Source organism: Salvelinus namaycush, unplaced genomic scaffold, assembly GCF_016432855.1.
Source record: "Salvelinus namaycush isolate Seneca unplaced genomic scaffold, SaNama_1.0 Scaffold1387, whole genome shotgun sequence".
NCBI classification, from domain to species: domain Eukaryota; kingdom Metazoa; phylum Chordata; class Actinopteri; order Salmoniformes; family Salmonidae; genus Salvelinus; species Salvelinus namaycush.
The window spans coordinates 22,874-45,202 of record NW_024058105.1 but is presented as its reverse complement, the minus strand read 5'-3'; the positions used below and the strand labels follow the sequence as shown (position 1 = coordinate 45,202).

The following is a 22,329-nucleotide window of genomic DNA, read 5'->3' as shown; positions in this document are numbered from 1 at the left end:
CTGGAGGTAAGGGTGATAGGAGAGGAAGAGGAGGATCTGGAGGTAAGGGTGATAGGAGAGGAAGAGGAGGATCTGGAGGTAAGGGTTATAGGAGAGGAAGAGGAGGATATGGAGGTAAGGGTTATAGGAGAGGAAGAGGAGGATATGGAGGTAAGGGTTATAGTAGAGGAAGAGGAGGATCTGGAGGTAAGGGTTATAGGAGAGGAAGAGGAGGATCTGGAGGTAAGGGTTATAGGAGAGGAAGAGGAGGATATGGAGGTAAGGGTTATAGAGGAGGATATGGAGGTAAGGGTTATAGGAGAGGAAGAGGAGGATATGGAGGTAAGGGTTATAGGAGAGGAAGAGGAGGATATGGAGGTAAGGGTTATAGGAGAGGAAGAGGAGGATCTGGAGGTAAGGGTTATAGGAGAGGAAGAGGAGGATATGAAGGTAAGGGTTATAGGAGAGGAAGAGGAGGATCTGGAGGTAAGGGTTATAGGAGAGGAAGAGGAGGATATGGAGGTAAGGGTTATAGGAGAGGAAGAGGAGGATCTGGAGGTAAGGGTTATAGGAGAGGAAGAGGAGGATCTGGAGGTAAGGGTTATAGGAGAGGAAGAGGAGGATATGGAGGTAAGGGTTATAGGAGAGGAAGAGGAGGATATGGAGGTAAGGGTTATAGGAGAGGAAGAGGAGGATCTGGAGGTAAGGGTTATAGGAGAGGAAGAGGAGGATATGGAGGTAAGGGTTATAGGAGAGGAAGAGGAGGATATGGAGGTAAGGGTTATAGAGGAGGATATGGAGGTAAGGGTGATAGGAGAGGAAGAGGAGGATCTGGAGGTAAGGGTGATAGGAGAGGAAGAGGAGGATCTGGAGGTAAGGGTTATAGGAGAGGAAGAGGAGGATATGGAGGTAAGGGTTATATGAGAGGAAGAGGAGGATCTGGAGGTAAGGGTTATAGGAGAGGAAGAGGAGGATATGGAGGTAAGGGTTATAGGAGAGGAAGAGGAGGATATGGAGGTAAGGGTTATAGGAGAGGAAGAGGAGGATATGGAGGTAAGGGTTATAGAGGAGGATATGGAGGTAAGGGTGATAGGAGAGGAAGAGGAGGATCTGGAGGTAAGGGTGATAGGAGAGGAAGAGGAGGATCTGGAGGTAAGGGTTATAGGAGAGGAAGAGGAGGATATGGAGGTAAGGGTTATATGAGAGGAAGAGGAGGATATGGAGGTAAGGGTTATAGGAGAGGAAGAGGAGGATATGGAGGTAAGGGTTATAGAGGAGGATATGGAGGTAAGGGTTATAGGAGAGGAAGAGGAGGATATGGAGGTAAGGGTTATAGGAGAGGAAGAGGAGGATATGAAGGTAAGGGTTATAGAGGAGGATATGGAGGTAAGGGTTATAGGAGAGGAAGAGGAGGATCTGGAGGTAAGGGTTATAGGAGAGGAAGAGGAGGATCTGGAGGTAAGGGTTATAGGAGAGGAAGAGGAGGATCTGGAGGTAAGGGTTATAGGAGAGGAAGAGGAGGATCTGGAGGTAAGGGTTATAGGAGAGGAAGAGGAGGATCTGGAGGTAAGGGTTATAGGAGAGGAAGAGGAGGATATGGAGGTAAGGGTTATAGGAGAGGAAGAGGAGGATATGGAGGTAAGGGTTATAGAGGAGGAAGAGGAGGATATGGAGGTAAGGGTTATAGGAAGAGGAGGATATGGAGGTAAGGGTTATAGGAGAGGAAGAGGAGGATATGGAGGTAAGGGTTATAGGAGAGGAAGAGGAGGATCTGGAGGTAAGGATTATAGTAGAGGAAGAGGAGGATATGGAGGTAAGGGTTATAGGAGAGGAAGAGGAGGATATGGAGGTAAGGGTGATAGGAGAGGAAGAGGAGGATCTGGAGGTAAGGGTTATAGGAGAGGAAGAGGAGGATCTGGAGGTAAGGGTTATAGGAGAGGAAGAGGAGGATCTGGAGGTAAGGGTTATAGGAGAGGAAGAGGAGGATATGGAGGTAAGGGTTATAGTAGAGGAAGAGGAGGATCTGGAGGTAAGGGTTATAGGAGAGGAAGAGGAGGATATGGAGGTAAGGGTTATAGAGGAGGATATGGAGGTAAGGGTTGTAGGAGAGGAAGAGGAGGATCTGGAGGTAAGGGTTATAGGAGAGGAAGAGGAGGATCTGGAGGTAAGGGTTATAGGAGAGGAAGAGGAGGATATGGAGGTAAGGGTTATAGGAGAGGAAGAGGAGGATATGGAGGTAAGGGTTATAGGAGAGGAAGAGGAGGATATGAAGGTAAGGGTTATAGGAGAGGAAGAGGAGGATATGGAGGTAAGGGTTATAGGAGAGGAAGAGGAGGATATGGAGGTAAGGGTTATAGGAGAGGAAGAGGAGGATCTGGAGGTAAGGGTTATAGGAGAGGAAGAGGAGGATATGGAGGTAAGGGTTATAGGAGAGGAAGAGGAGGATATGGAGGTAAGGGTTATAGGAGAGGAAGAGGAGGATATGGAGGTAAGGGTTATAGGAGAGGAAGAGGAGGATATGGAGGTAAGGGTTATAGGAGAGGAAGAGGAGGATCTGGAGGTAAGGGTTATAGGAGAGGAAGAGGAGGATCTGGAGGTAAGGGTTATAGGAGAGGAAGAGGAGGATATGGAGGTAAGGGTTATAGGAGAGGAAGAGGAGGATATGGAGGTAAGGGTTATAGGAGAGGAAGAGGAGGATATGGAGGTAAGGGTTATAGGAGAGGAAGAGGAGGATCTGGAGGTAAGGGTTATAGGAGAGGAAGAGGAGGATCTGGAGGTAAGGGTTATAGGAGAGGAAGAGGAGGATATGGAGGTAAGGGTTATAGGAGAGGAAGAGGAGGATATGGAGGTAAGGGTTATAGAGGAGGAAGAGGAGGATATGGAGGTAAGGGTTATAGGAGAGGAAGAGGAGGATATGGAGGTAAGGGTTATAGGAGAGGAAGAGGAGGATATGGAGGTAAGGGTGATAGGAGAGGAAGAGGAGGATCTGGAGGTAAGGGTTATAGGAGAGGAAGAGGAGGATCTGGAGGTAAGGGTTATAGGAGAGGAAGAGGAGGATCTGGAGGTAAGGGTGATAGGAGAGGAAGAGGAGGATCTGGAGGTAAGGGTGATAGGAGAGGAAGAGGAGGATCTGGAGGTAAGGGTGATAGGAGAGGAAGAGGAGGATATGGAGGTAAGGGTTATAGGAGAGGAAGAGGAGGATCTGGAGGTAAGGGTTATAGTAGAGGAAGAGGAGGATCTGGAGGTAAGGGTGATAGGAGAGGAAGAGGAGGATCTGGAGGTAAGGGTTATAGGAGAGGAAGAGGAGGATATGGAGGTAAGGGTTATAGGAGAGGAAGAGGAGGATATGAAGGTAAGGGTTATAGAGGAGGATATGGAGGTAAGGGTTATAGGAGAGGAAGAGGAGGATCTGGAGGTAAGGGTTATAGGAGAGGAAGAGGAGGATCTGGAGGTAAGGGTTATAGAGGAGGATATGGAGGTAAGGGTTATAGGAGAGGAAGAGGAGGATCTGGAGGTAAGGGTTATAGGAGAGGAAGAGGAGGATCTGGAGGTAAGGGTGATAGGAGAGGAAGAGGAGGATCTGGAGGTAAGGGTGATAGGAGAGGAAGAGGAGGATCTGGAGGTAAGGGTGATAGGAGAGGAAGAGGAGGATCTGGAGGTAAGGGTTATAGGAGAGGAAGAGGAGGATATGGAGGTAAGGGTTATAGGAGAGGAAGAGGAGGATATGGAGGTAAGGGTTATAGTAGAGGAAGAGGAGGATCTGGAGGTAAGGGTTATAGGAGAGGAAGAGGAGGATATGGAGGTAAGGGTTATAGGAGAGGAAGAGGAGGATATGAAGGTAAGGGTTATAGAGGAGGATATGGAGGTAAGGGTTATAGGAGAGGAAGAGGAGGATCTGGAGGTAAGGGTTATAGGAGAGGAAGAGGAGGATCTGGAGGTAAGGGTTATAGGAGAGGAAGAGGAGGATATGGAGGTAAGGGTTATAGGAGAGGAAGAGGAGGATATGGAGGTAAGGGTTATAGGAGAGGAAGAGGAGGATATGGAGGTAAGGGTTATAGGAGAGGAAGAGGAGGATATGGAGGTAAGGGTTATAGGAGAGGAAGAGGAGGATATGGCGGTAAGGGTTATAGAAGAGGAAGAGGAGGATCTGGAGGTAAGGGTGATAGGAGAGGAAGAGGAGGATCTGGAGGTAAGGGTTACAGGAGAGGAAGAGGAGGATCTGGAGGTAAGGGTTATAGGAGAGGAAGAGGAGGATATGGCGGTAAGGGTTATAGGAGAGGAAGAGGAGGATATGGCGGTAAAGGTTATAGGAGAGGAAGAGGAGGATATGGCGGTAAAGGTTATAGGAGAGGAAGAGGAGGATATGGAGGTAAGGGTTATAGGAGAGGAAGAGGAGGATATGGGGGTAAGGGTTATAGGAGAGGAAGAGGAGGATCTGGAGGTAAGGGTTATAGTAGAGGAAGAGGAGGATATGGAGGTAAGGGTTATAGTAGAGGAAGAGGAGGATCTGGAGGTAAGGGTTATAGGAGAGGAAGAGGAGGATATGGAGGTAAGGGTTATAGAGGAGGATATGGAGGTAAGGGTTATAGGAGAGGAAGAGGAGGATATGAAGGTAAGGGTTATAGGAGAGGAAGAGGAGGATATGGAGGTAAGGGTTATAGGAGAGGAAGAGGAGGATATGGAGGTAAGGGTTATAGGAGAGGAAGAGGAGGATCTGGAGGTAAGGGTTATAGGAGAGGAAGAGGAGGATATGGAGGTAAGGGTTATAGGAGAGGAAGAGGAGGATCTGGAGGTAAGGGTGATAGGAGAGGAAGAGGAGGATATGAAGGTAAGGGTTATAGGAGAGGAAGAGGAGGATATGGAGGTAAGGGTTATAGGAGAGGAAGAGGAGGATCTGGAGGTAAGGGTTATAGGAGAGGAAGAGGAGGATCTGGAGGTAAGGGTTATAGGAGAGGAAGAGGAGGATCTGGAGGTAAGGGTGATAGGAGAGGAAGAGGAGGATCTGGAGGTAAGGGTTATAGGAGAGGAAGAGGAGGATCTGGAGGTAAGGGTTATAGGAGAGGAAGAGGAGGATATGGGGGTAAGGGTTATAGGAGAGGAAGAGGAGGATCTGGAGGTAAGGGTTATAGGAGAGGAGGATCTGGAGGTAAGGGTTATAGGAGAGGAAGAGGAGGATATGGAGGTAAGGGTGATAGGAGAGGAAGAGGAGGATATGGAGGTAAGGGTGATAGGAGAGGAAGAGGAGGATATGGAGGTAAGGGTTATAGTAGAGGAAGAGGAGGATCTGGAGGTAAGGGTTATAGGAGAGGAAGAGGAGGATATGGAGGTAAGGGTTATAGAGGAGGATATGGAGGTAAGGGTTGTAGGAGAGGAAGAGGAGGATATGGAGGTAAGGGTTATAGGAGAGGAAGAGGAGGATCTGGAGGTAAGGGTTATAGGAGAGGAAGAGGAGGATCTGGAGGTAAGGGTTATAGGAGAGGAAGAGGAGGATCTGGAGGTAAGGGTTATAGGAGAGGAAGAGGAGGATATGGAGGTAAGGGTTATAGGAGAGGAAGAGGAGGATATGGAGGTAAGGGTTATAGGAGAGGAAGAGGAGGATATGGCGGTAAGGGTTATAGAAGAGGAAGAGGAGGATCTGGAGGTAAGGGTGATAGGAGAGGAAGAGGAGGATCTGGAGGTAAGGGTTACAGGAGAGGAAGAGGAGGATCTGGAGGTAAGGGTTATAGGAGAGGAAGAGGAGGATATGGCGGTAAGGGTTATAGGAGAGGAAGAGGAGGATATGGCGGTAAAGGTTATAGGAGAGGAAGAGGAGGATATGGCGGTAAAGGTTATAGGAGAGGAAGAGGAGGATATGGAGGTAAGGGTTATAGGAGAGGAAGAGGAGGATATGGGGGTAAGGGTTATAGGAGAGGAAGAGGAGGATCTGGAGGTAAGGGTTATAGGAGAGGAGGATCTGGAGGTAAGGGTTATAGGAGAGGAAGAGGAGGATATGGAGGTAAGGGTTATAGGAGAGGAAGAGGAGGATATGGAGGTAAGGGTTATAGGAGAGGAAGAGGAGGATCTGGAGGTAAGGGTTATAGGAGAGGAAGAGGAGGATATGGAGGTAAGGGTTATAGGAGAGGAAGAGGAGGATCTGGAGGTAAGGGTTATAGTAGAGGAAGAGGAGGATCTGGAGGTAAGGGTGATAGGAGAGGAAGAGGAGGATCTGGAGGTAAGGGTTATAGGAGAGGAAGAGGAGGATCTGGAGGTAAGGGTTATAGGAGAGGAAGAGGAGGATCTGGAGGTAAGGGTTATAGGAGAGGAAGAGGAGGATCTGGAGGTAAGGGTTATAGGAGAGGAAGAGGAGGATCTGGAGGTAAGGGTTATAGGAGAGGAAGAGGAGGATCTGGAGGTAAGGGTGATAGGAGAGGAAGAGGAGGATCTGGAGGTAAGGGTTATAGGAGAGGAAGAGGAGGATCTGGAGGTAAGGGTTATAGGAGAGGAAGAGGAGGATATGGGGGTAAGGGTTATAGGAGAGGAAGAGGAGGATCTGGAGGTAAGGGTTATAGGAGAGGAGGATCTGGAGGTAAGGGTTATAGGAGAGGAAGAGGAGGATATGGAGGTAAGGGTGATAGGAGAGGAAGAGGAGGATATGGAGGTAAGGGTGATAGCAGATGGGCCTGTATTCATAAAGCATATCAGAAAAGGTTCTAGGAATCCTGGTAACTTGTTTTAGGACAACAACACACCTCCCAGCTCAGAGGAGGTTTTAGTGTGATGTCAAGACACTGCTCAGACAAACTCTGAGCCAGGAGTAAACATGTAGAAGTTTATCTCAGCTGGTAATCACAACATGTTTGAGGTACCGCAAAGGCAAGATGGTGATGACGTGCATTGACATTGTTGCAGTTAGTGGAGAATAACCCATCGCAGTGAGGCATCGCCAGCTGTGGACTCTACAGAACGTTTCAGACAACCAGAGTGAATGTGACTACATCACATGTTGCAATTGGAAAACGTTCGATGTGATTTTCTTATGACACGATCACTTTGCCTCCTGTTAATTATTGCCTAATATGTTGGCATGCAGAACACATTTTGTTTTTTTCAACAAATTCTGATATTTTGAATAATGTGATGGGCATTTTGCACTGAATCATACAGTATGATGGTTGTTCAAATCTGAATTATGATAGTATTATCGTTATACGTACCAACACACTCGTCAGTCTTGTTCAACAACTAAATCACTTCAAATCAAACTTCAAAATCAAATGTTATTTGTCACATACACATGGTTAGCAGATGTTAATGCGAGTGTAGCGAAATGCTTGTGCTTCTAGTTCCGACAGTGCAGTAATATCTAACAAGTAATCTAACAATTTCACAACAACTACCTTATACACACAAGTGTAAAGGAATGAATAAGAATATGTACATATAAATAAATGGATGAGCGATGGCCGAACGGCATAGGCAAGATGCAGTAGATGGTATAGAGTACAGTATATACATATGAGATGAGTAATGTAGGATATGTAAACATAAAGTGGCATAGTTTAAAGTGGCTAGTGATACATGTATTACATAAAGATGGCAAGATGCAGTAGATGGTATAGAGTACAGTATATACATATGAGATGAGTAATGTAGGGTATGTAAACGTTATATGAAGTAGGCATCAGGTCGATAATGTTTGAAAGGTCTTATCATTTTCACGGCTGCCTTCTATTTCCCAACATGCCCAATTTTAGACAGATTTTTTTAAACAACGTGATATTGCGCTCCAAAGCGATAATCTGAAATAGCGTGATGTAGCCTAGGTTGATTAAATAATCCAAATAGAAATGAGATTATTTAGTAGCCTCGTGGTTATAAGTGAAATGGGCTTTGTGAAATCTTCATGATCCTAGATCAGCACTGATCTGAGACGGGTTGTGGATCCTAACGAATCAGATTACGTGGACAGTGGGGGCCTGATCCTAGATCAGCACTGATCTGAGACGGGTTGTGGATCCTAACGAATCAGATTACGTGGACAGTGGGGGCCTGATCCTAGATCAGCACTGATCTGAGACGGGTTGTGGATCCTAACGAATCAGATTACCTGGACAGTGGGGGCTGATCCTAGATCAGCACTGATCTGAGACGCGTTGTGGATCCTAACGAATCAGATTACATGGACAGTGGGGGCCTGATCCTAGATCAGCACTGATCTGAGACGGGTTGTGAATACAGGTCCTGATACTTGGCAAAAACACCCTGTCTCTCAGGCTGTTTCCCCTTGGTTACAGATCTAGGATCAGCTTCCCCTCCTCCAATCTTGACCTTAACCATTAGTGGGGGGAAATGCAAAACACACCCAAGATCAGGGTCTAGGGGCGACTTCCCACTACTCCATGTCTGCAGTATGCCTGGTGCTATGGGGCACTGGGCAGACCAGGGTCATGTTCAATACTGTAGCAAAACATGTTGCAACAGAAAACCAAAAAAACTGTTCCATTTTCTATTTTTTTTAACTTCTCCCTGTTTCACTCAGTGTTCAAAACGTTTCTCCCTACTCTACACGACCCAACATTATAGCACTGTTGTTAAATCGATGTCTATGAGCTGTTTGACTGAACACCCAAGCCAACAATGACTATGTTCTATCTATCTCTGCAGTAGTTGTGCAATGAAAGTATTTTCTTCTGCAGTAGATACCTATTTTTCCACTCTCCTTTTTTTTAGTTTTGTTATTTTAAACTCATCTGTCATTCATATCAAATGAAACTGTCACCCTGGATAACCTGTTTGAGTGACTCACCTTGTGCGTGAGCAATGGGAGATTTGATTCATTCTAAAAGCAGAAATAACAATAAGGATCGAGCTCGACCTGATCAAGGTGTTTGGCCTAAATGATTCCCTATTATAGTGCACTATCTTTACATATGGCTCTGGTCAAAAGTAGTGCACTAAATAGGGAATAGGTTGCCATTTGGGATGCTAGCAAGGACTGAATGGAATGCATTCTCCACACTTTCCCCTGATGAGTCCTTGATTAACACACTTAGTGGTTTCTGGGGAAATACTTTTAACTGGTTGGTTGGTTTTATACTGAGGTGTAATTAGATTGTCAGTTTGATTACTGGGCTCCTTGCTTGCACAATATTTCCTCATTGTGTGCTTAGCGTTTCTATTCTTAGAATTGTATGATTAGCTACAGATCCTGAAGGAAGGGCAGAGGATGATGCGTTGTTATGGGGGAAAGTTTGTATCGTCAATGACACGAGGCCCATTGTTTGGCTTAGCAACGACCACGAAGGGTAAAGAAAGTTTCGTAACGTTGGAACCTGTCTTCCTCCGTACAAGTTCCATACCCATTCACTTACATGTGTTTTGCTTGAAATTAACATACCCATTCACTTACATGTGTTTTGCTTGAAATTAACATACTGCTTATCTGGCTCTATGATATATCCTTTACTACAGCACTACTAATATCCAACTTTGACTTTGTTCTAGAAATATTTATCTAGCTAACTGCCTATTGCTAGCTAGTCTGATGGGCAGCTATGACTAACTACTCATGGTGTGATTGTGATAACATACAGAAACTCAAGTCCTTTTGTTAACCCGACCTAGAATACCTCACAATCAAATGCCGACCCTATTACCTCCCAAGAGAATTCTCTTCGGTTATAGTCACAGCCGTGTATATTTCCCCTCAAGCCGGATACCACGATTGCCCTCAATGAACTACACTGGACTTTATGCAAACTGGAAACCACATATCCTGATTTATTGTAGCTGGGGATTTTAAAGGCACAGTCAACTTAGTGTATGTAAACTTCTGACCCACTGGAATTGTGATACAGTGAATTATAAGTGAAATAATATGTCTGTAAACAATTGTTGGAAAAATGAGTTTTAATGACGGTGATACAGCCCGACAGGATGCTCTCGATTGTGCATCTGTAAAAGTTGAGGGTCTTCGGGCCAAGTGCAGGGCGCCAAATTCAAAAACCAGAAATCTCATAATTAAAATTCCTCAGACATACATGTGTTTTATACCATTTTAAAGGTTATCTTGTTGTTAATCCCACCAAAGTGTCCGATTTCAAATATGCTTTTCAGCGAAAGCACTCAAACGATTATGTTAGGTCACACCAAACCACAATAAGCACAGCCATTTTTCCAGCCAAAGATGGGAGTCACAAAAAGCACAAATAGAGATAAAATTAATCACTAACCTTTGATGATCTTCATCAGATGACACTCATAGGACTTGATGTTACACAATACATGTATGTTTTGTTCGATAAAGTTCATATTTATATCCAAAATCTCAGTTTACATTGGCGCGTTACGTTCAGTAGTTCCAAAACATCCGGTGATTTTGCAGAGAGCCACATCAATTTACAGAAATACTCATAATAAACATTGCTAAAAGATACAAGTGTTATGCATGGAATTTTAGATCCACTTCTCCTTAATGCAACCGCTGTGTCAGATTTCAAAAAAGCTTTACTGAAAAATGCAAACCATGCAATAATCTGAGTACAGCGCTCAGACAACAAAGCAAGCCATACAGATATCAGCCATGTTGTGGAGTCAATAAAGTCAGAAATAGCATTATAAATATTCACTTACCTTTGATGATCTTCATCAGAATGCACTCCCAGGAATCCCAGTTCCACAAAAAAATGTTTGATTTGTTCGATAAAGTCCATAATTTATGTCCAAATACCTCCTTTTTGTTCGCGCGTTTAGTACACAATCCTAACTCACGACGCGCGGGCAGGTCCAGGCGAAAGTTCAGACGAAAAGTCATATTACAGTTCGTAGAAACATGTCAAACGAAGTATAGAATCAATCTTTAGGATGTTTTTAACATAAATCTTCAATAATGGTCTCCAACCGGAGAATTCCTTTATCTGTAGAAATGCGATGCCCTAACTCTCACGTGAGCGTGCGTGATCAGCTCATGCCAGACACCTGACTCATTCAGCTCCCATTCCCCCCTCCTTCACAGTAGAAGCATCAAACAAGGTTCTAAAGACTGTTGACATCTAGTGGAAGCCTTAGGACGTGCAACATGACCCCATGTCCACTGTATCTTGGATAGGCAATGAGTTGAAATACTACAAACCTCAGATTTCCCACTTCCTGGTTTGATTTTTTCTCTGGTTTTTGCCTGCCATATGAGGTCTGTTATACTCACAGACATCATTCAAACAGTTTTAGAAACTTCAGAGGGTTTTCTATCCAAATCTACTAATTATATGCATATTCTAGCCTTTAGGACTGAGTAGCAGGCAGTTTACTCTGGGCACCTTTTTATCCAAGCTACTCAATACTGCCCCCCTGTCCCAAAGAAGTTAACCTCTTGGCGCACGGATCCCTTTAACGGGATCATTTTCGTAAACAACCGTTGAATTGCAGAGCGCCAAATTTAAAAAAAAAAATAAATAAATACATTTTTTTTTTTTTTTTCATGAAATCACAAGTGAAATATACCAAAACACAGCTTAGCTTGTTGTTAATCCACCTATCGTGTCAGATTTTGAAAATATGCTTTACAGCGAAAGCAATCCAAGCGTTTGACAGTTTATCGATCACTAGACAAAACATTACCAACAGCTAGCAGCAATGTAGATTGGTCACGAAAGTCAGAAAAGCAATAAAATGAATCGCTTACCTTTGATGATCTTCGGATGTTTGCACTCACGAGACTCCCAGTTACACAATAAATGTTCCTTTTGTTCGATAAATATTATTTTTATATTCAAAAAACTCCATTTGGTTGGTGCGTTATGTTCAGAAATCAACAGGCTCCAGCAGTCATGAAAGGAAGACGAAAATTCCAAATAGTATCCGTAAAGTTCGTAGAAACATGTCAAACGTTTTTTATACTCAATCCTCAGGTTGTTTTTAACATACATAATCGATAATATTTAAACCGGACGGTAAACTATTCAATACTACAGAGAAAGAAAATGTCGAGCTACTTCTCTCGCGCGCAGGAACTAATCAAAGGACACCTGACGCGTTTTGATAAATCTCGCTCATTTTTCAAAATAAAAGCTTGAAGCTATGTCTAAAGACTGTTCACAGCCTGAGGAAGCCATTGGAAAAGGAATCTGGTTGATACCCCTTTAAATGGAGGATGGGCAGGCAATGGAACAGGGATTTTTCAAAATAAGAGGCACTTCCGGGTTGAATTTCCTCAGGTTCCTCAAATTATTCTCTCTCCTATTATTCTGACATTTTACATTCTTAAAATAAAGTGGTGACCCTAACTGACCCAAGACAGGGAAATTTACTAGGAATAAATGTCGGGAATTGTGAAAAACCTGAGTTCAAATGTATTTGGCTAAGGTGTATGTAAACTTCCAACTTCAACTGTATATACTGTATTCTATTCTACTGTATTTTAGTCTATGCCACGCCGACATTGCTCGATCTAATATATATGCATTTCTTAATTCCATTCTTTTACTTTTAGATTTGTGTGTATCGTTTTTAGATACTACTGCACTGTTAGATACTACTGCACTGTTGGAGCTAGGAACACAAGCATTTAGTTAGATACTACTGCACTGTTGGAGCTAGAAACACAAGCATTTAGTTAGATACTACTGCACTGTTGGAGCTAGAAACACAAGCATTTAGTTAGATACTACTGCACTGTTGGAGCTAGGAACACAAGCATTTAGTTAGATACTACTGCACTGTTGGAGCTAGAAACACAAGCATTTAGTTAGATACTACTGCACTGTTGGAGCTAGAAACACAAGCATTTAGTTAGATACTACTGCACTGTTGGAGCTAGGAACACAAGCATTTAGTTAGATACTACTGCACTGTTGGAGCTAGGAACACAAGCATTTAGTTAGATACTACTGCACTGTTGGAGCTAGGAACACAAGCATTTAGTTAGATACTACTGCACTGTTGGAGCTAGGAACACAAGCATTTAGTTAGATATTACTGCACTGTTGGAGCTAGGAACACAAGCATTTAGTTAGATACTACTGCACTGTTGGAGCTAGGAACACAAGCATTTAGTTAGGTATTATGGCACTGTTGGAGCTAGGAACACAAGCATTTAGTTAGATATTACTGCACTGTTGGAGCTAGGAACACAAGCATTTAGTTAGATACTACTGCACTGTTGGAGCTAGGAACACAAGCATTTAGTTAGATATTACTGCACTGTTGGAGCTAGGAACACAAGCATTTAGTTAGATATTACTGCACTGTTGGAGCTAGGAACACAAGCATTTAGTTAGATACTACTGCACTGTTGGAGCTAGAAACACAAGCATTTAGTTAGATATTACTGCACTGTTACAGCTAGGAACACAAGCATTTAGTTAGATACTACTGCACTGTTGGAGCTAGGAACACAAGCATTTAGTTAGGTATTATGGCACTGTTACAGCTAGGAACACAAGCATTTAGTTAGATACTACTGCACTGTTGGAGCTAGGAACACAAGCATTTAGTTAGGTATTATGGCACTGTTACAGCTAGGAACACAAGCATTTAGTTAGATACTACTGCACTGTTGGAGCTAGGAACACAAGCATTTAGTTAGATATTACTGCATTGTTGGAGCTAGGAACACAAGCATTTAGTTAGATACTACTGCACTGTTGGAGCTAGGAACACAAGCATTTAGTTAGATACTACTGCACTGTTGGAGCTAGGAACACAAGCATTTAGTTAGATACTACTGCACTGTTGGAGCTAGGAACACAAGCATTTAGTTAGATACTACTGCACTGTTGGAGCTAGGAACACAAGCATTTAGTTAGATACTACTGCATTGTTGGAGCTAGAAACACAAGCATTTAGTTAGATACTACTGCACTGTTGGAGCTAGGAACACAAGCATTTAGTTAGATATTACTGCACTGTTACAGCTAGGAACACAAGCATTTAGTTAGATACTACTGCACTGTTGGAGCTAGGAACACAAGCATTTAGTTAGATATTACTGCACTGTTGGAGCTAGGAACACAAGCATTTAGTTAGATATTACTGCACTGTTACAGCTAGGAACACAAGCATTTAGTTAGATATTACTGCACTGTTGGAGCTAGGAACACAAGCATTTAGTTAGATACTACTGCACTGTTGGAGCTAGGAACACAAGCATTTAGTTAGATACTACTGCACTGTTGGAGCTAGGAACACACGCATTTAGTTAGATACTACTGCACTGTTACAGCTAGGAACACAAGCATTTAGTTAGATATTACTGCACTGTTGGAGCTAGGAACACAAGCATTTAGTTAGATACTACTGCACTGTTGGAGCTAGGAACACAAGCATTTAGTTAGATATTACTGCACTGTTGGAGCTAGGAACACAAGCATTTAGTTAGATACTACTGCACTGTTGGAGCTAGGAACACAAGCATTTAGTTAGATACTACTGCACTGTTGGAGCTAGGAACACAAGCATTTAGTTAGATACTACTGCACTGTTGGAGCTAGGAACACAAGCATTTAGTTAGATACTACTGCACTGTTGGAGCTAGGAACACAAGCATTTAGTTAGATACTACTACACTGTTGGAGCTAGGAACACAAGTATTTAGTTAGATACTACTGCACTGTTGGAGCTAGGAACACAAGCATTTAGTTAGATACTACTGCACTGTTGGAGCTAGGAACACAAGCATTTAGTTAGATACTACTGCACTGTTGGAGCTAGGAACACAAGCATTTAGTTAGATACTACTGCACTGTTGGAGCTAGGAACACAAGCATTTAGTTAGATACTACTGCACTGTTGGAGCTAGGAACACAAGCATTTAGTTAGATACTACTGCACTGTTGGAGCTAGGAACACAAGTATTTAGTTAGATACTACTGCACTGTTGGAGCTAGGAACACAAGCATTTAGTTAGATATTACTGCACTGTTGGAGCTAGGAACACAAGCATTTAGTTAGATACTACTGCACTGTTGGAGCTAGGAACACAAGTATTTAGTTAGGTATTATGGCACTGTTACAGCTAGGAACACAAGCATTTAGTTAGATACTACTGCACTGTTGGACCTAGGAACACAAGCATTTAGTTAGATATTACTGCACTGTTGGAGCTAGGAACACAAGCATTTAGTTAGATACTACTGCACTGTTGGAGCTAGAAACACAAGCATTTAGTTAGATACTACTGCACTGTTGGAGCTAGGAACACAAGCATTTAGTTAGATACTACTGCACTGTCGGAGCTAGGAACACAAGCATTTAGTTAGATACTACTGCACTGTTGGAGCTAGAAACACAAGCATTTAGTTAGATATTACTGCACTGTTACAGCTAGGAACACAAGCATTTAGTTAGATACTACTGCACTGTTGGAGCTAGGAACACAAGCATTTAGTTAGATACTACTGCACTGTTGGAGCTAGAAACACAAGCATTTAGTTAGATATTACTGCACTGTTGGAGCTAGGAACACAAGCATTTAGTTAGATATTACTGCACTGTTGGAGCTAGGAACACAAGCATTTAGTTAGATACTACTGCACTGTTACAGCTAGGAACACAAGCATTTAGTTAGATACTACTGCACTGTTGGAGCTATGAACACAAGCATTTAGTTAGATATTACTGCACTGTTGGAGCTAGAAACACAAGCATTTAGTTAGATATTACTGCACTGTTGGAGCTAGGAACACAAGCATTTAGTTAGGTATTATGGCACTGTTACAGCTAGGAACACAAGCATTTAGTTAGATACTACTGCACTGTTACAGCTAGGAACACAAGCATTTAGTTAGATACTACTGCACTGTTGGAGCTAGGAACACAAGCATTTAGTTAGATACTACTGCACTGTTGGACCTAGGAACACAAGCATTTAGTTAGATACTACTGCACTGTTGGAGCTAGGAACACAAGCATTTAGTTAGATATTACTGCACTGTTGGAGCTAGGAACACAAGCATTTAGTTAGATACTACTGCACTGTTGGAGCTAGGAACACAAGCATTTAGTTAGATACTACTGCACTGTTACAGCTAGGAACACAAGCATTTAGTTAGATACTACTGCACTGTTGGAGCTAGGAACACAAGCATTTAGTTAGGTATTATGGCACTGTTACAGCTAGGAACACAAGCATTTAGTTAGATACTACTGCACTGTTGGAGCTAGGAACACAAGCATTTAGTTAGATACTACTGCACTGTTGGAGCTAGGAACACAAGCATTTAGTTAGATACTACTGCACTGTTGGAGCTAGGAACACAAGCATTTAGTTAGATACTACTGCACTGTTGGAGCTAGGAACACAAGTATTTAGTTAGATACTACTGCACTGTTGGAGCTAGGAACACAAGCATTTAGTTAGATACTACTGCACTGTTGGAGCTAGGAACACAAGCATTTAGTTAGGTATTATGGCACTGTTGGAGCTAGAAACACAAGCATTTAGTTAGATACTACTGCACTGTTGGAGCTAGAAACACAAGCATTTAGTTAGATATTACTGCACTGTTGGAGCTAGGAACACAAGCATTTAGTTAGATACTACTGCACTGTTGGAGCTAGGAACACAAGCATTTAGTTAGATACTACTGCACTGTTGGAGCTAGGAACACAAGCATTTAGTTAGATATTACTGTACTGTTGGAGCTAGAAACACAAGCATTTAGTTAGATACTACTGCACTGTTGGAGCTAGGAACACAAGCATTTAGTTAGATACTACTGCACTGTTGGAGCTAGAAACACAAGCATTTAGTTAGATACTACTGCACTGTTGGAGCTAGGAACACAAGCATTTAGTTAGATACTACTGCACTGTTGGAGCTAGGAACACAAGCATTTAGTTAGATATTACTGCATTGTTGGAGCTAGGAACACACGCATTTAGTTAGATACTACTGCACTGTTGGAGCTAGAAACACAAGCATTTAGTTAGATACTACTGCACTGTTGGAGCTAGAAACACAAGCATTTAGTTAGATACTACTGCACTGTTGGAGCTAGAAACACAAGCATTTAGTTAGATACTACTGCACTGTTGAAGCTAGGAACACAAGCATTTAGTTAGATACTACTGCACTGTTGGAGCTAGGAACACAAGCATTTAGTTAGATATTACTGTACTGTTGGAGCTAGAAACACAAGCATTTAGTTAGATACTACTGCACTGTTGGAGCTAGGAACACAAGCATTTAGTTAGGTATTATGGCACTGTTGGAGCTAGGAACACAAGCATTTAGTTAGATACTACTGCACTGTTGGAGCTAGGAACACAAGCATTTAGTTAGATATTACTGCACTGTTGGAGCTAGGAACACAAGCATTTAGTTAGATATTACTGCACTGTTGGAGCTAGGAACACAAGCATTTAGTTAGATACTACTGCACTGTTGGAGCTAGGAACACAAGCATTTAGTTAGATACTACTGCACTGTTGGAGCTAGGAACACAAGCATTTAGTTAGATATTACTGCACTGTTGGAGCTAGGAACACAAGCATTTAGTTAGATACTACTGCACTGTTGGAGCTAGGAACACAAGCATTTAGTTAGATACTACTGCACTGTTGGAGCTAGGAACACAAGCATTTAGTTAGATACTACTGCACTGTTGGAGCTAGGAACACAAGCATTTAGTTAGATACTACTGCACTGTTGGAGCTAGGAACACAAGTATTTAGTTAGATACTACTGCACTGTTGGAGCTAGGAACACAAGCATTTAGTTAGATACTACTGCACTGTTGGAGCTAGGAACACAAGCATTTAGTTAGATACTACTGCACTGTTGGAGCTAGGAACACAAGCATTTAGTTAGATACTACTGCACTGTTGGAGCTAGGAACACACGCATTTAGCTACACCCACAATAGCATCTATCCAGTGTAATAGGACTTTTATCCATGGTAACACTGCATGTATATCCAGTGTAATAGCACTTTTATCCATGGTAACACTGCATGTATATCCAGTGTAATAGGACTTTTATCCAGGGTAACACTGCATGTATATCCAGTGTAATAGGACTTTTATCCAGGGTAACACTGCATGTATGTCCAGTGTAATAGGACTTTTATCCAGGGTAACACTGCATGTATGTCCAGTGTAATAGGACTTTTATCCAGGGTAACACTGCATGTATGTCCAGTGTAATAGGACTTTTATCCAGGGTAACACTGCATGTATGTCCAGTGTAATAGGACTTTTATCCAGGGTAACACTGCATGTATATCCAGTGTAATAGCACTTTTATCCATGGTAACACTGCATGTATATCCAGTGTAATAGGACTTTTATCCAGGGTAACACTGCATGTATATCCAGTGTAATAGGACTTTTATCCAGGGTAACACTGCATGTATGTCCAGTGTAATAGGACTTTTATCCAGGGTAATGTCTAGGATTCTGCAGATTATTGACAGTGTTCCATTCTTCATACTCATTTATAATTGGCTATCAAAGACAGAACACATTTGTTTACGTTCTGGAAATGTCCATTGTTTTACAACCAATTGTCAGTTCAAGAGGCCAGCAGAAGCACATATTTTGGGGGGGATTTCAAAATGGAAGAGTATAGCCAGCCCTCCGTCCTGTTTTGGCAGGTATTCAGGAGCCTGCTGCACCCCCCTGACTACCAGTCTCGCTTAGAAATAGTGCGTGCTAATTCCAAAACATCACTCAATCTGACTGCGTCTACCCTGAGTAAAACGGGGACCTTACAGGTAAGATACTGGATGGTGCCTAAAACCAACTTACTCTCTTCAGGTTCTGAACGGGTACCTTTTGACCTTTTGACCTTTTGGCTTCTTCTGTGGCCAGGCATCTACTGTTGGTGCCCGATAACTGTAGTGTAATTCAACCACTTGTTTTGATTGATGGGAGTGTTAATGGGGTAATCTTGATGCTTCCAACATGGGTTTTGCTCCATGCAGAATCCCCCATGTATCCGTTTTCCTCATAGAAAAGCAGAGCGTTCTATGGCCCTTGTTAATATCCCTTACTGTAGCTTTATCAGTCAGGCTGTATCTGAGCTTTGTACAGCAACATCATCCTGATCATCACAACCTAACTAACCTCTTCACAGGAACACAGAGAGGTAGCCTGCTTTATTTCCATCTCCTCTCTGTCTTTGAAGATGCTGAGCCTGGTCTCCGGGGGTAGCCTAGCCCTGGTCTCGGGGGGTAGCCTAGCCCTGGTCTCGGGGGGTAGCCTAGCCCTGGTCTCGGGGACTAGCCTAGCCCTGGTCTCGGGGGCTAGCCTAGCCCTGGTCTCGGGGACTAGCCTAGCCCTGGTCTCGGGGACTAGCCTAGCCCTGGTCTCGGGGGCTAGCCTAGCCCTGGTCTCGGGGGCTAGCCTAGCCCTGGTCTCGGGGGCTAGCCTAGCCCTGGTCTCGGGGGCTAGCCTAGCCCTGGTCTCGGGGGCTGGCCTAGCCCTGGTCTCGGGGGCTGGCCTAGCCCTGATCTCAGACGTTAGCCTAGCCCTGGTCTCAGACGTTAGCCTAGCCCTGGTCTCAGACGTTAGCCTAGCCCTGGTCTCAGACGCTAGCCTAGCCCTGGTCTCAGATGCTAGCCTAGCCCTGGTCTCAGATGCTAGCCTAGCCCTGGTCTCAGATGCTAGCCTAGCCCTGGTCTCAGATGCTGGTTGTGTACTTGCCAACTCCAAATATGGCTTGGCATGATAGCACAAACAGACTGATACAAAGTTGCATTGAATAATGTACTTTACAGCACAGTCACAGAATACATGGTTTTATTATGGTAACAAGTTCTAGTTACCATAGTGATAATCTTTTCAGTTAGTTAGCCTATTTACTGAATGACTTCCTGCTTTCTATAGCAATCACTGACCCCGAGCAGACAGAGGAGGAGAGAGGACGAGGAGGGAGATGACGAAGATGTGGATGATGAAGAGGAAGATGATGATCTTGAAGAAGTCACAGACGATGAATGAATTGGAAATCTGTTTTGATTAGTTTCTTTTCATTCATGGTGGGATGAGGTTTTCTAGCAAATAGTGTGTTCTTTATGGCCATGAAATGATGTCCTAAACAGGGGCCATAGGGCTCTGGTCAAAAGTAAGTGCACTATAGAGGATATAGGGTTCTATAGGGCTCTGGTCTAAAGTAGTACACTATATAGGGAATAGGGTTCTATAGGGCTCTGGTCTAAAGTAGTGCACTATATAGGGAATAGGGTTCTATAGGACTCTGGTCTAAAGTAGTGCACTATAGAGGGAATAGGGTGCCACTTGGGACAGAATAGTATTCACGTGAAGTGTTTTTAACCCAGAACAGCAGTTGTCCACGGTCGTTATTATTTCCAATTCTGGAGCTGAAATAAATTATATGTTATTGTTTTTAACCATTTCATTGACCAAAGGGATGGTGGGATATCAATGTCTATGTAATGTGGCAGTATTAATGTCTACTTACTTATATTTGTATATAACAAAGTGCCAAATCTGTATTTGTTTTGTGTGGCAATGTTGCCTGTATTGTATAAGCCTTCCAGAATAGAAACCTGTTGTTCTATGGAATAAAGTCAGTGGACTCAACAATGGAAGTCAGAAATTGTTCAGAAGTCTTAATCTGACCCTTCAATGTCTTGTTGTTGCCATGTAGACTTATTGGCACCATGTGTTGAATGATACACGGTCACAGTTGTGGTAACAGGAGGGTTTAGTTGCAGTTGAAACTGACTCACACTGGTCATAATGATGGTGGTGGATTAGACCCATCCACTCACTGGTCATAATGATGGTGGTGGATTAGAACTGACCCATCCAGTCCCTGGTCATAATGATGGTGGTGGATTAGACCCATCCACTCCCTGGTCATAATGATGGTGGTGGATTAGACCCATCCACTCACTGGTCATAATGATGGTGGTGGATTAGAACTGACCCATCCAGTCCCTGGTCATAATGATGGTGGTGGATTAGACCCATCCAGTCCCTGGTCATAATGATGGTGGTGGATTAGAACTGACCCATCCAGTCCCTGGTCATAATGATGGTGGTGGATTAGACCCATCCAGTCACTGGTCATAATGATGGTGGTGGATTAGAATTGACCCATCCAGTCACTGGTCATAATGAAGGTGGTGGATTAGAACTGACCCATCCAGTCCCTGGTCATAATGATGGTGGTGGATTAGAACTGACCCATCCAGTCCCTGGTCATAATGATGGTGGTGGATTAGACCCATCCAGTCCCTGGTCATAATGAAGGTGGTGGATTAGAACTGACCCATCCAGTCACTGGTCATAATGATGGTGGTGGATTAGACCCATCCAGTCACTGGTCATAATGATGGTGGTGGATTAGACCCATCCAGTCACTGGTCATAATGATGGTGGTGGATTAGACCCATCCAGTCCCTGGTCATAATGATGGTGGTGGATTAGAACTGACCCATCCAGTCCCTGGTCATAATGATGGTGGTGGATTAGACCCATCCAGTCCCTGGTCATAATGATGGTGGTGGATTAGAACTGACCCATCCAGTCCCTGGTCATAATGATGGTGGTGGATTAGACCCATCCACTCACTGGTCATAATGATGGTGGTGGATTAGAACTGACCCATCCAGTCACTGGTCATAATGGTGGTGGTGGATTAGACCCATCCAGTCCCTGGTCATAATGATGGTGGTGGATTAGACCCATCCAGTCACTGGTCATAATGATGGTGGTGGATTAGAATTGACCCATCCAGTCACTGGTCATAATGAAGGTGGTGGATTAGAACTGACCCATCCAGTCCCTGGTCATAATGATGGTGGTGGATTAGACCCATCCAGTCCCTGGTCATAATGAAGGTGGTGGATTAGAACTGACCCATCCAGTCACTGGTCATAATGATGGTGGTGGATTAGACCCATCCAGTCACTGGTCATAATGATGGTGGTGGATTAGACCCATCCAGTCCCTGGTCATAATGATGGTGGTGGATTAGAACTGACCCATCCAGTCCCTGGTCATAATGATGGTGGTGGATTAGACCCATCCAGTCCCTGGTCATAATGATGGTGGTGGATTAGAACTGACCCATCCAGTCCCTGGTCATAATGATGGTGGTGGATTAGACCCATCCACTCACTGGTCATAATGATGGTGGTGGATTAGAACTGACCCATCCAGTCACTGGTCATAATGGTGGTGGTGGATTAGACCCATCCAGTCCCTGGTCATAATGATGGTGGTGGATTAGAACTGACCCATCCAGTCCCTGGTCATAATGATGGTGGTGGATTAGAACTGACCCATCCAGTCCCTGGTCATAATGATGGTGGTGGATTAGACCCATCCAGTCCCTGGTCATAATGATGGTGGTGGATTAGACCCAATCAGTCCCTGGTCATAATGAAGGTGGTGGATTAGACC

General features: G+C 43.5%; 1 protein-coding gene across 2 annotated transcripts in view; it reads left to right on the top strand.

Moving 5' to 3' along the window:
* Positions 1-20,509, top strand: part of cibar1 (CBY1 interacting BAR domain containing 1) — a 36,017-nt gene extending 15,508 nt beyond the window's left edge. The window contains exons 8-9 of one of the 2 annotated variants that reach the window (XM_038982984.1): positions 18,549-18,668; positions 19,783-20,509. In XM_038982984.1, coding sequence (XP_038838912.1) covers positions 18,549-18,668; positions 19,783-19,896 — 234 coding nt within the window. In that variant the 3' untranslated portion in view covers positions 19,897-20,509. The remainder of the gene's footprint in view (positions 1-18,548; positions 18,669-19,782) is intronic. The other variant, XM_038982986.1, reaches the window with a different exon arrangement.
* Positions 20,510-22,329: the final 1,820 nt, after the last annotated feature.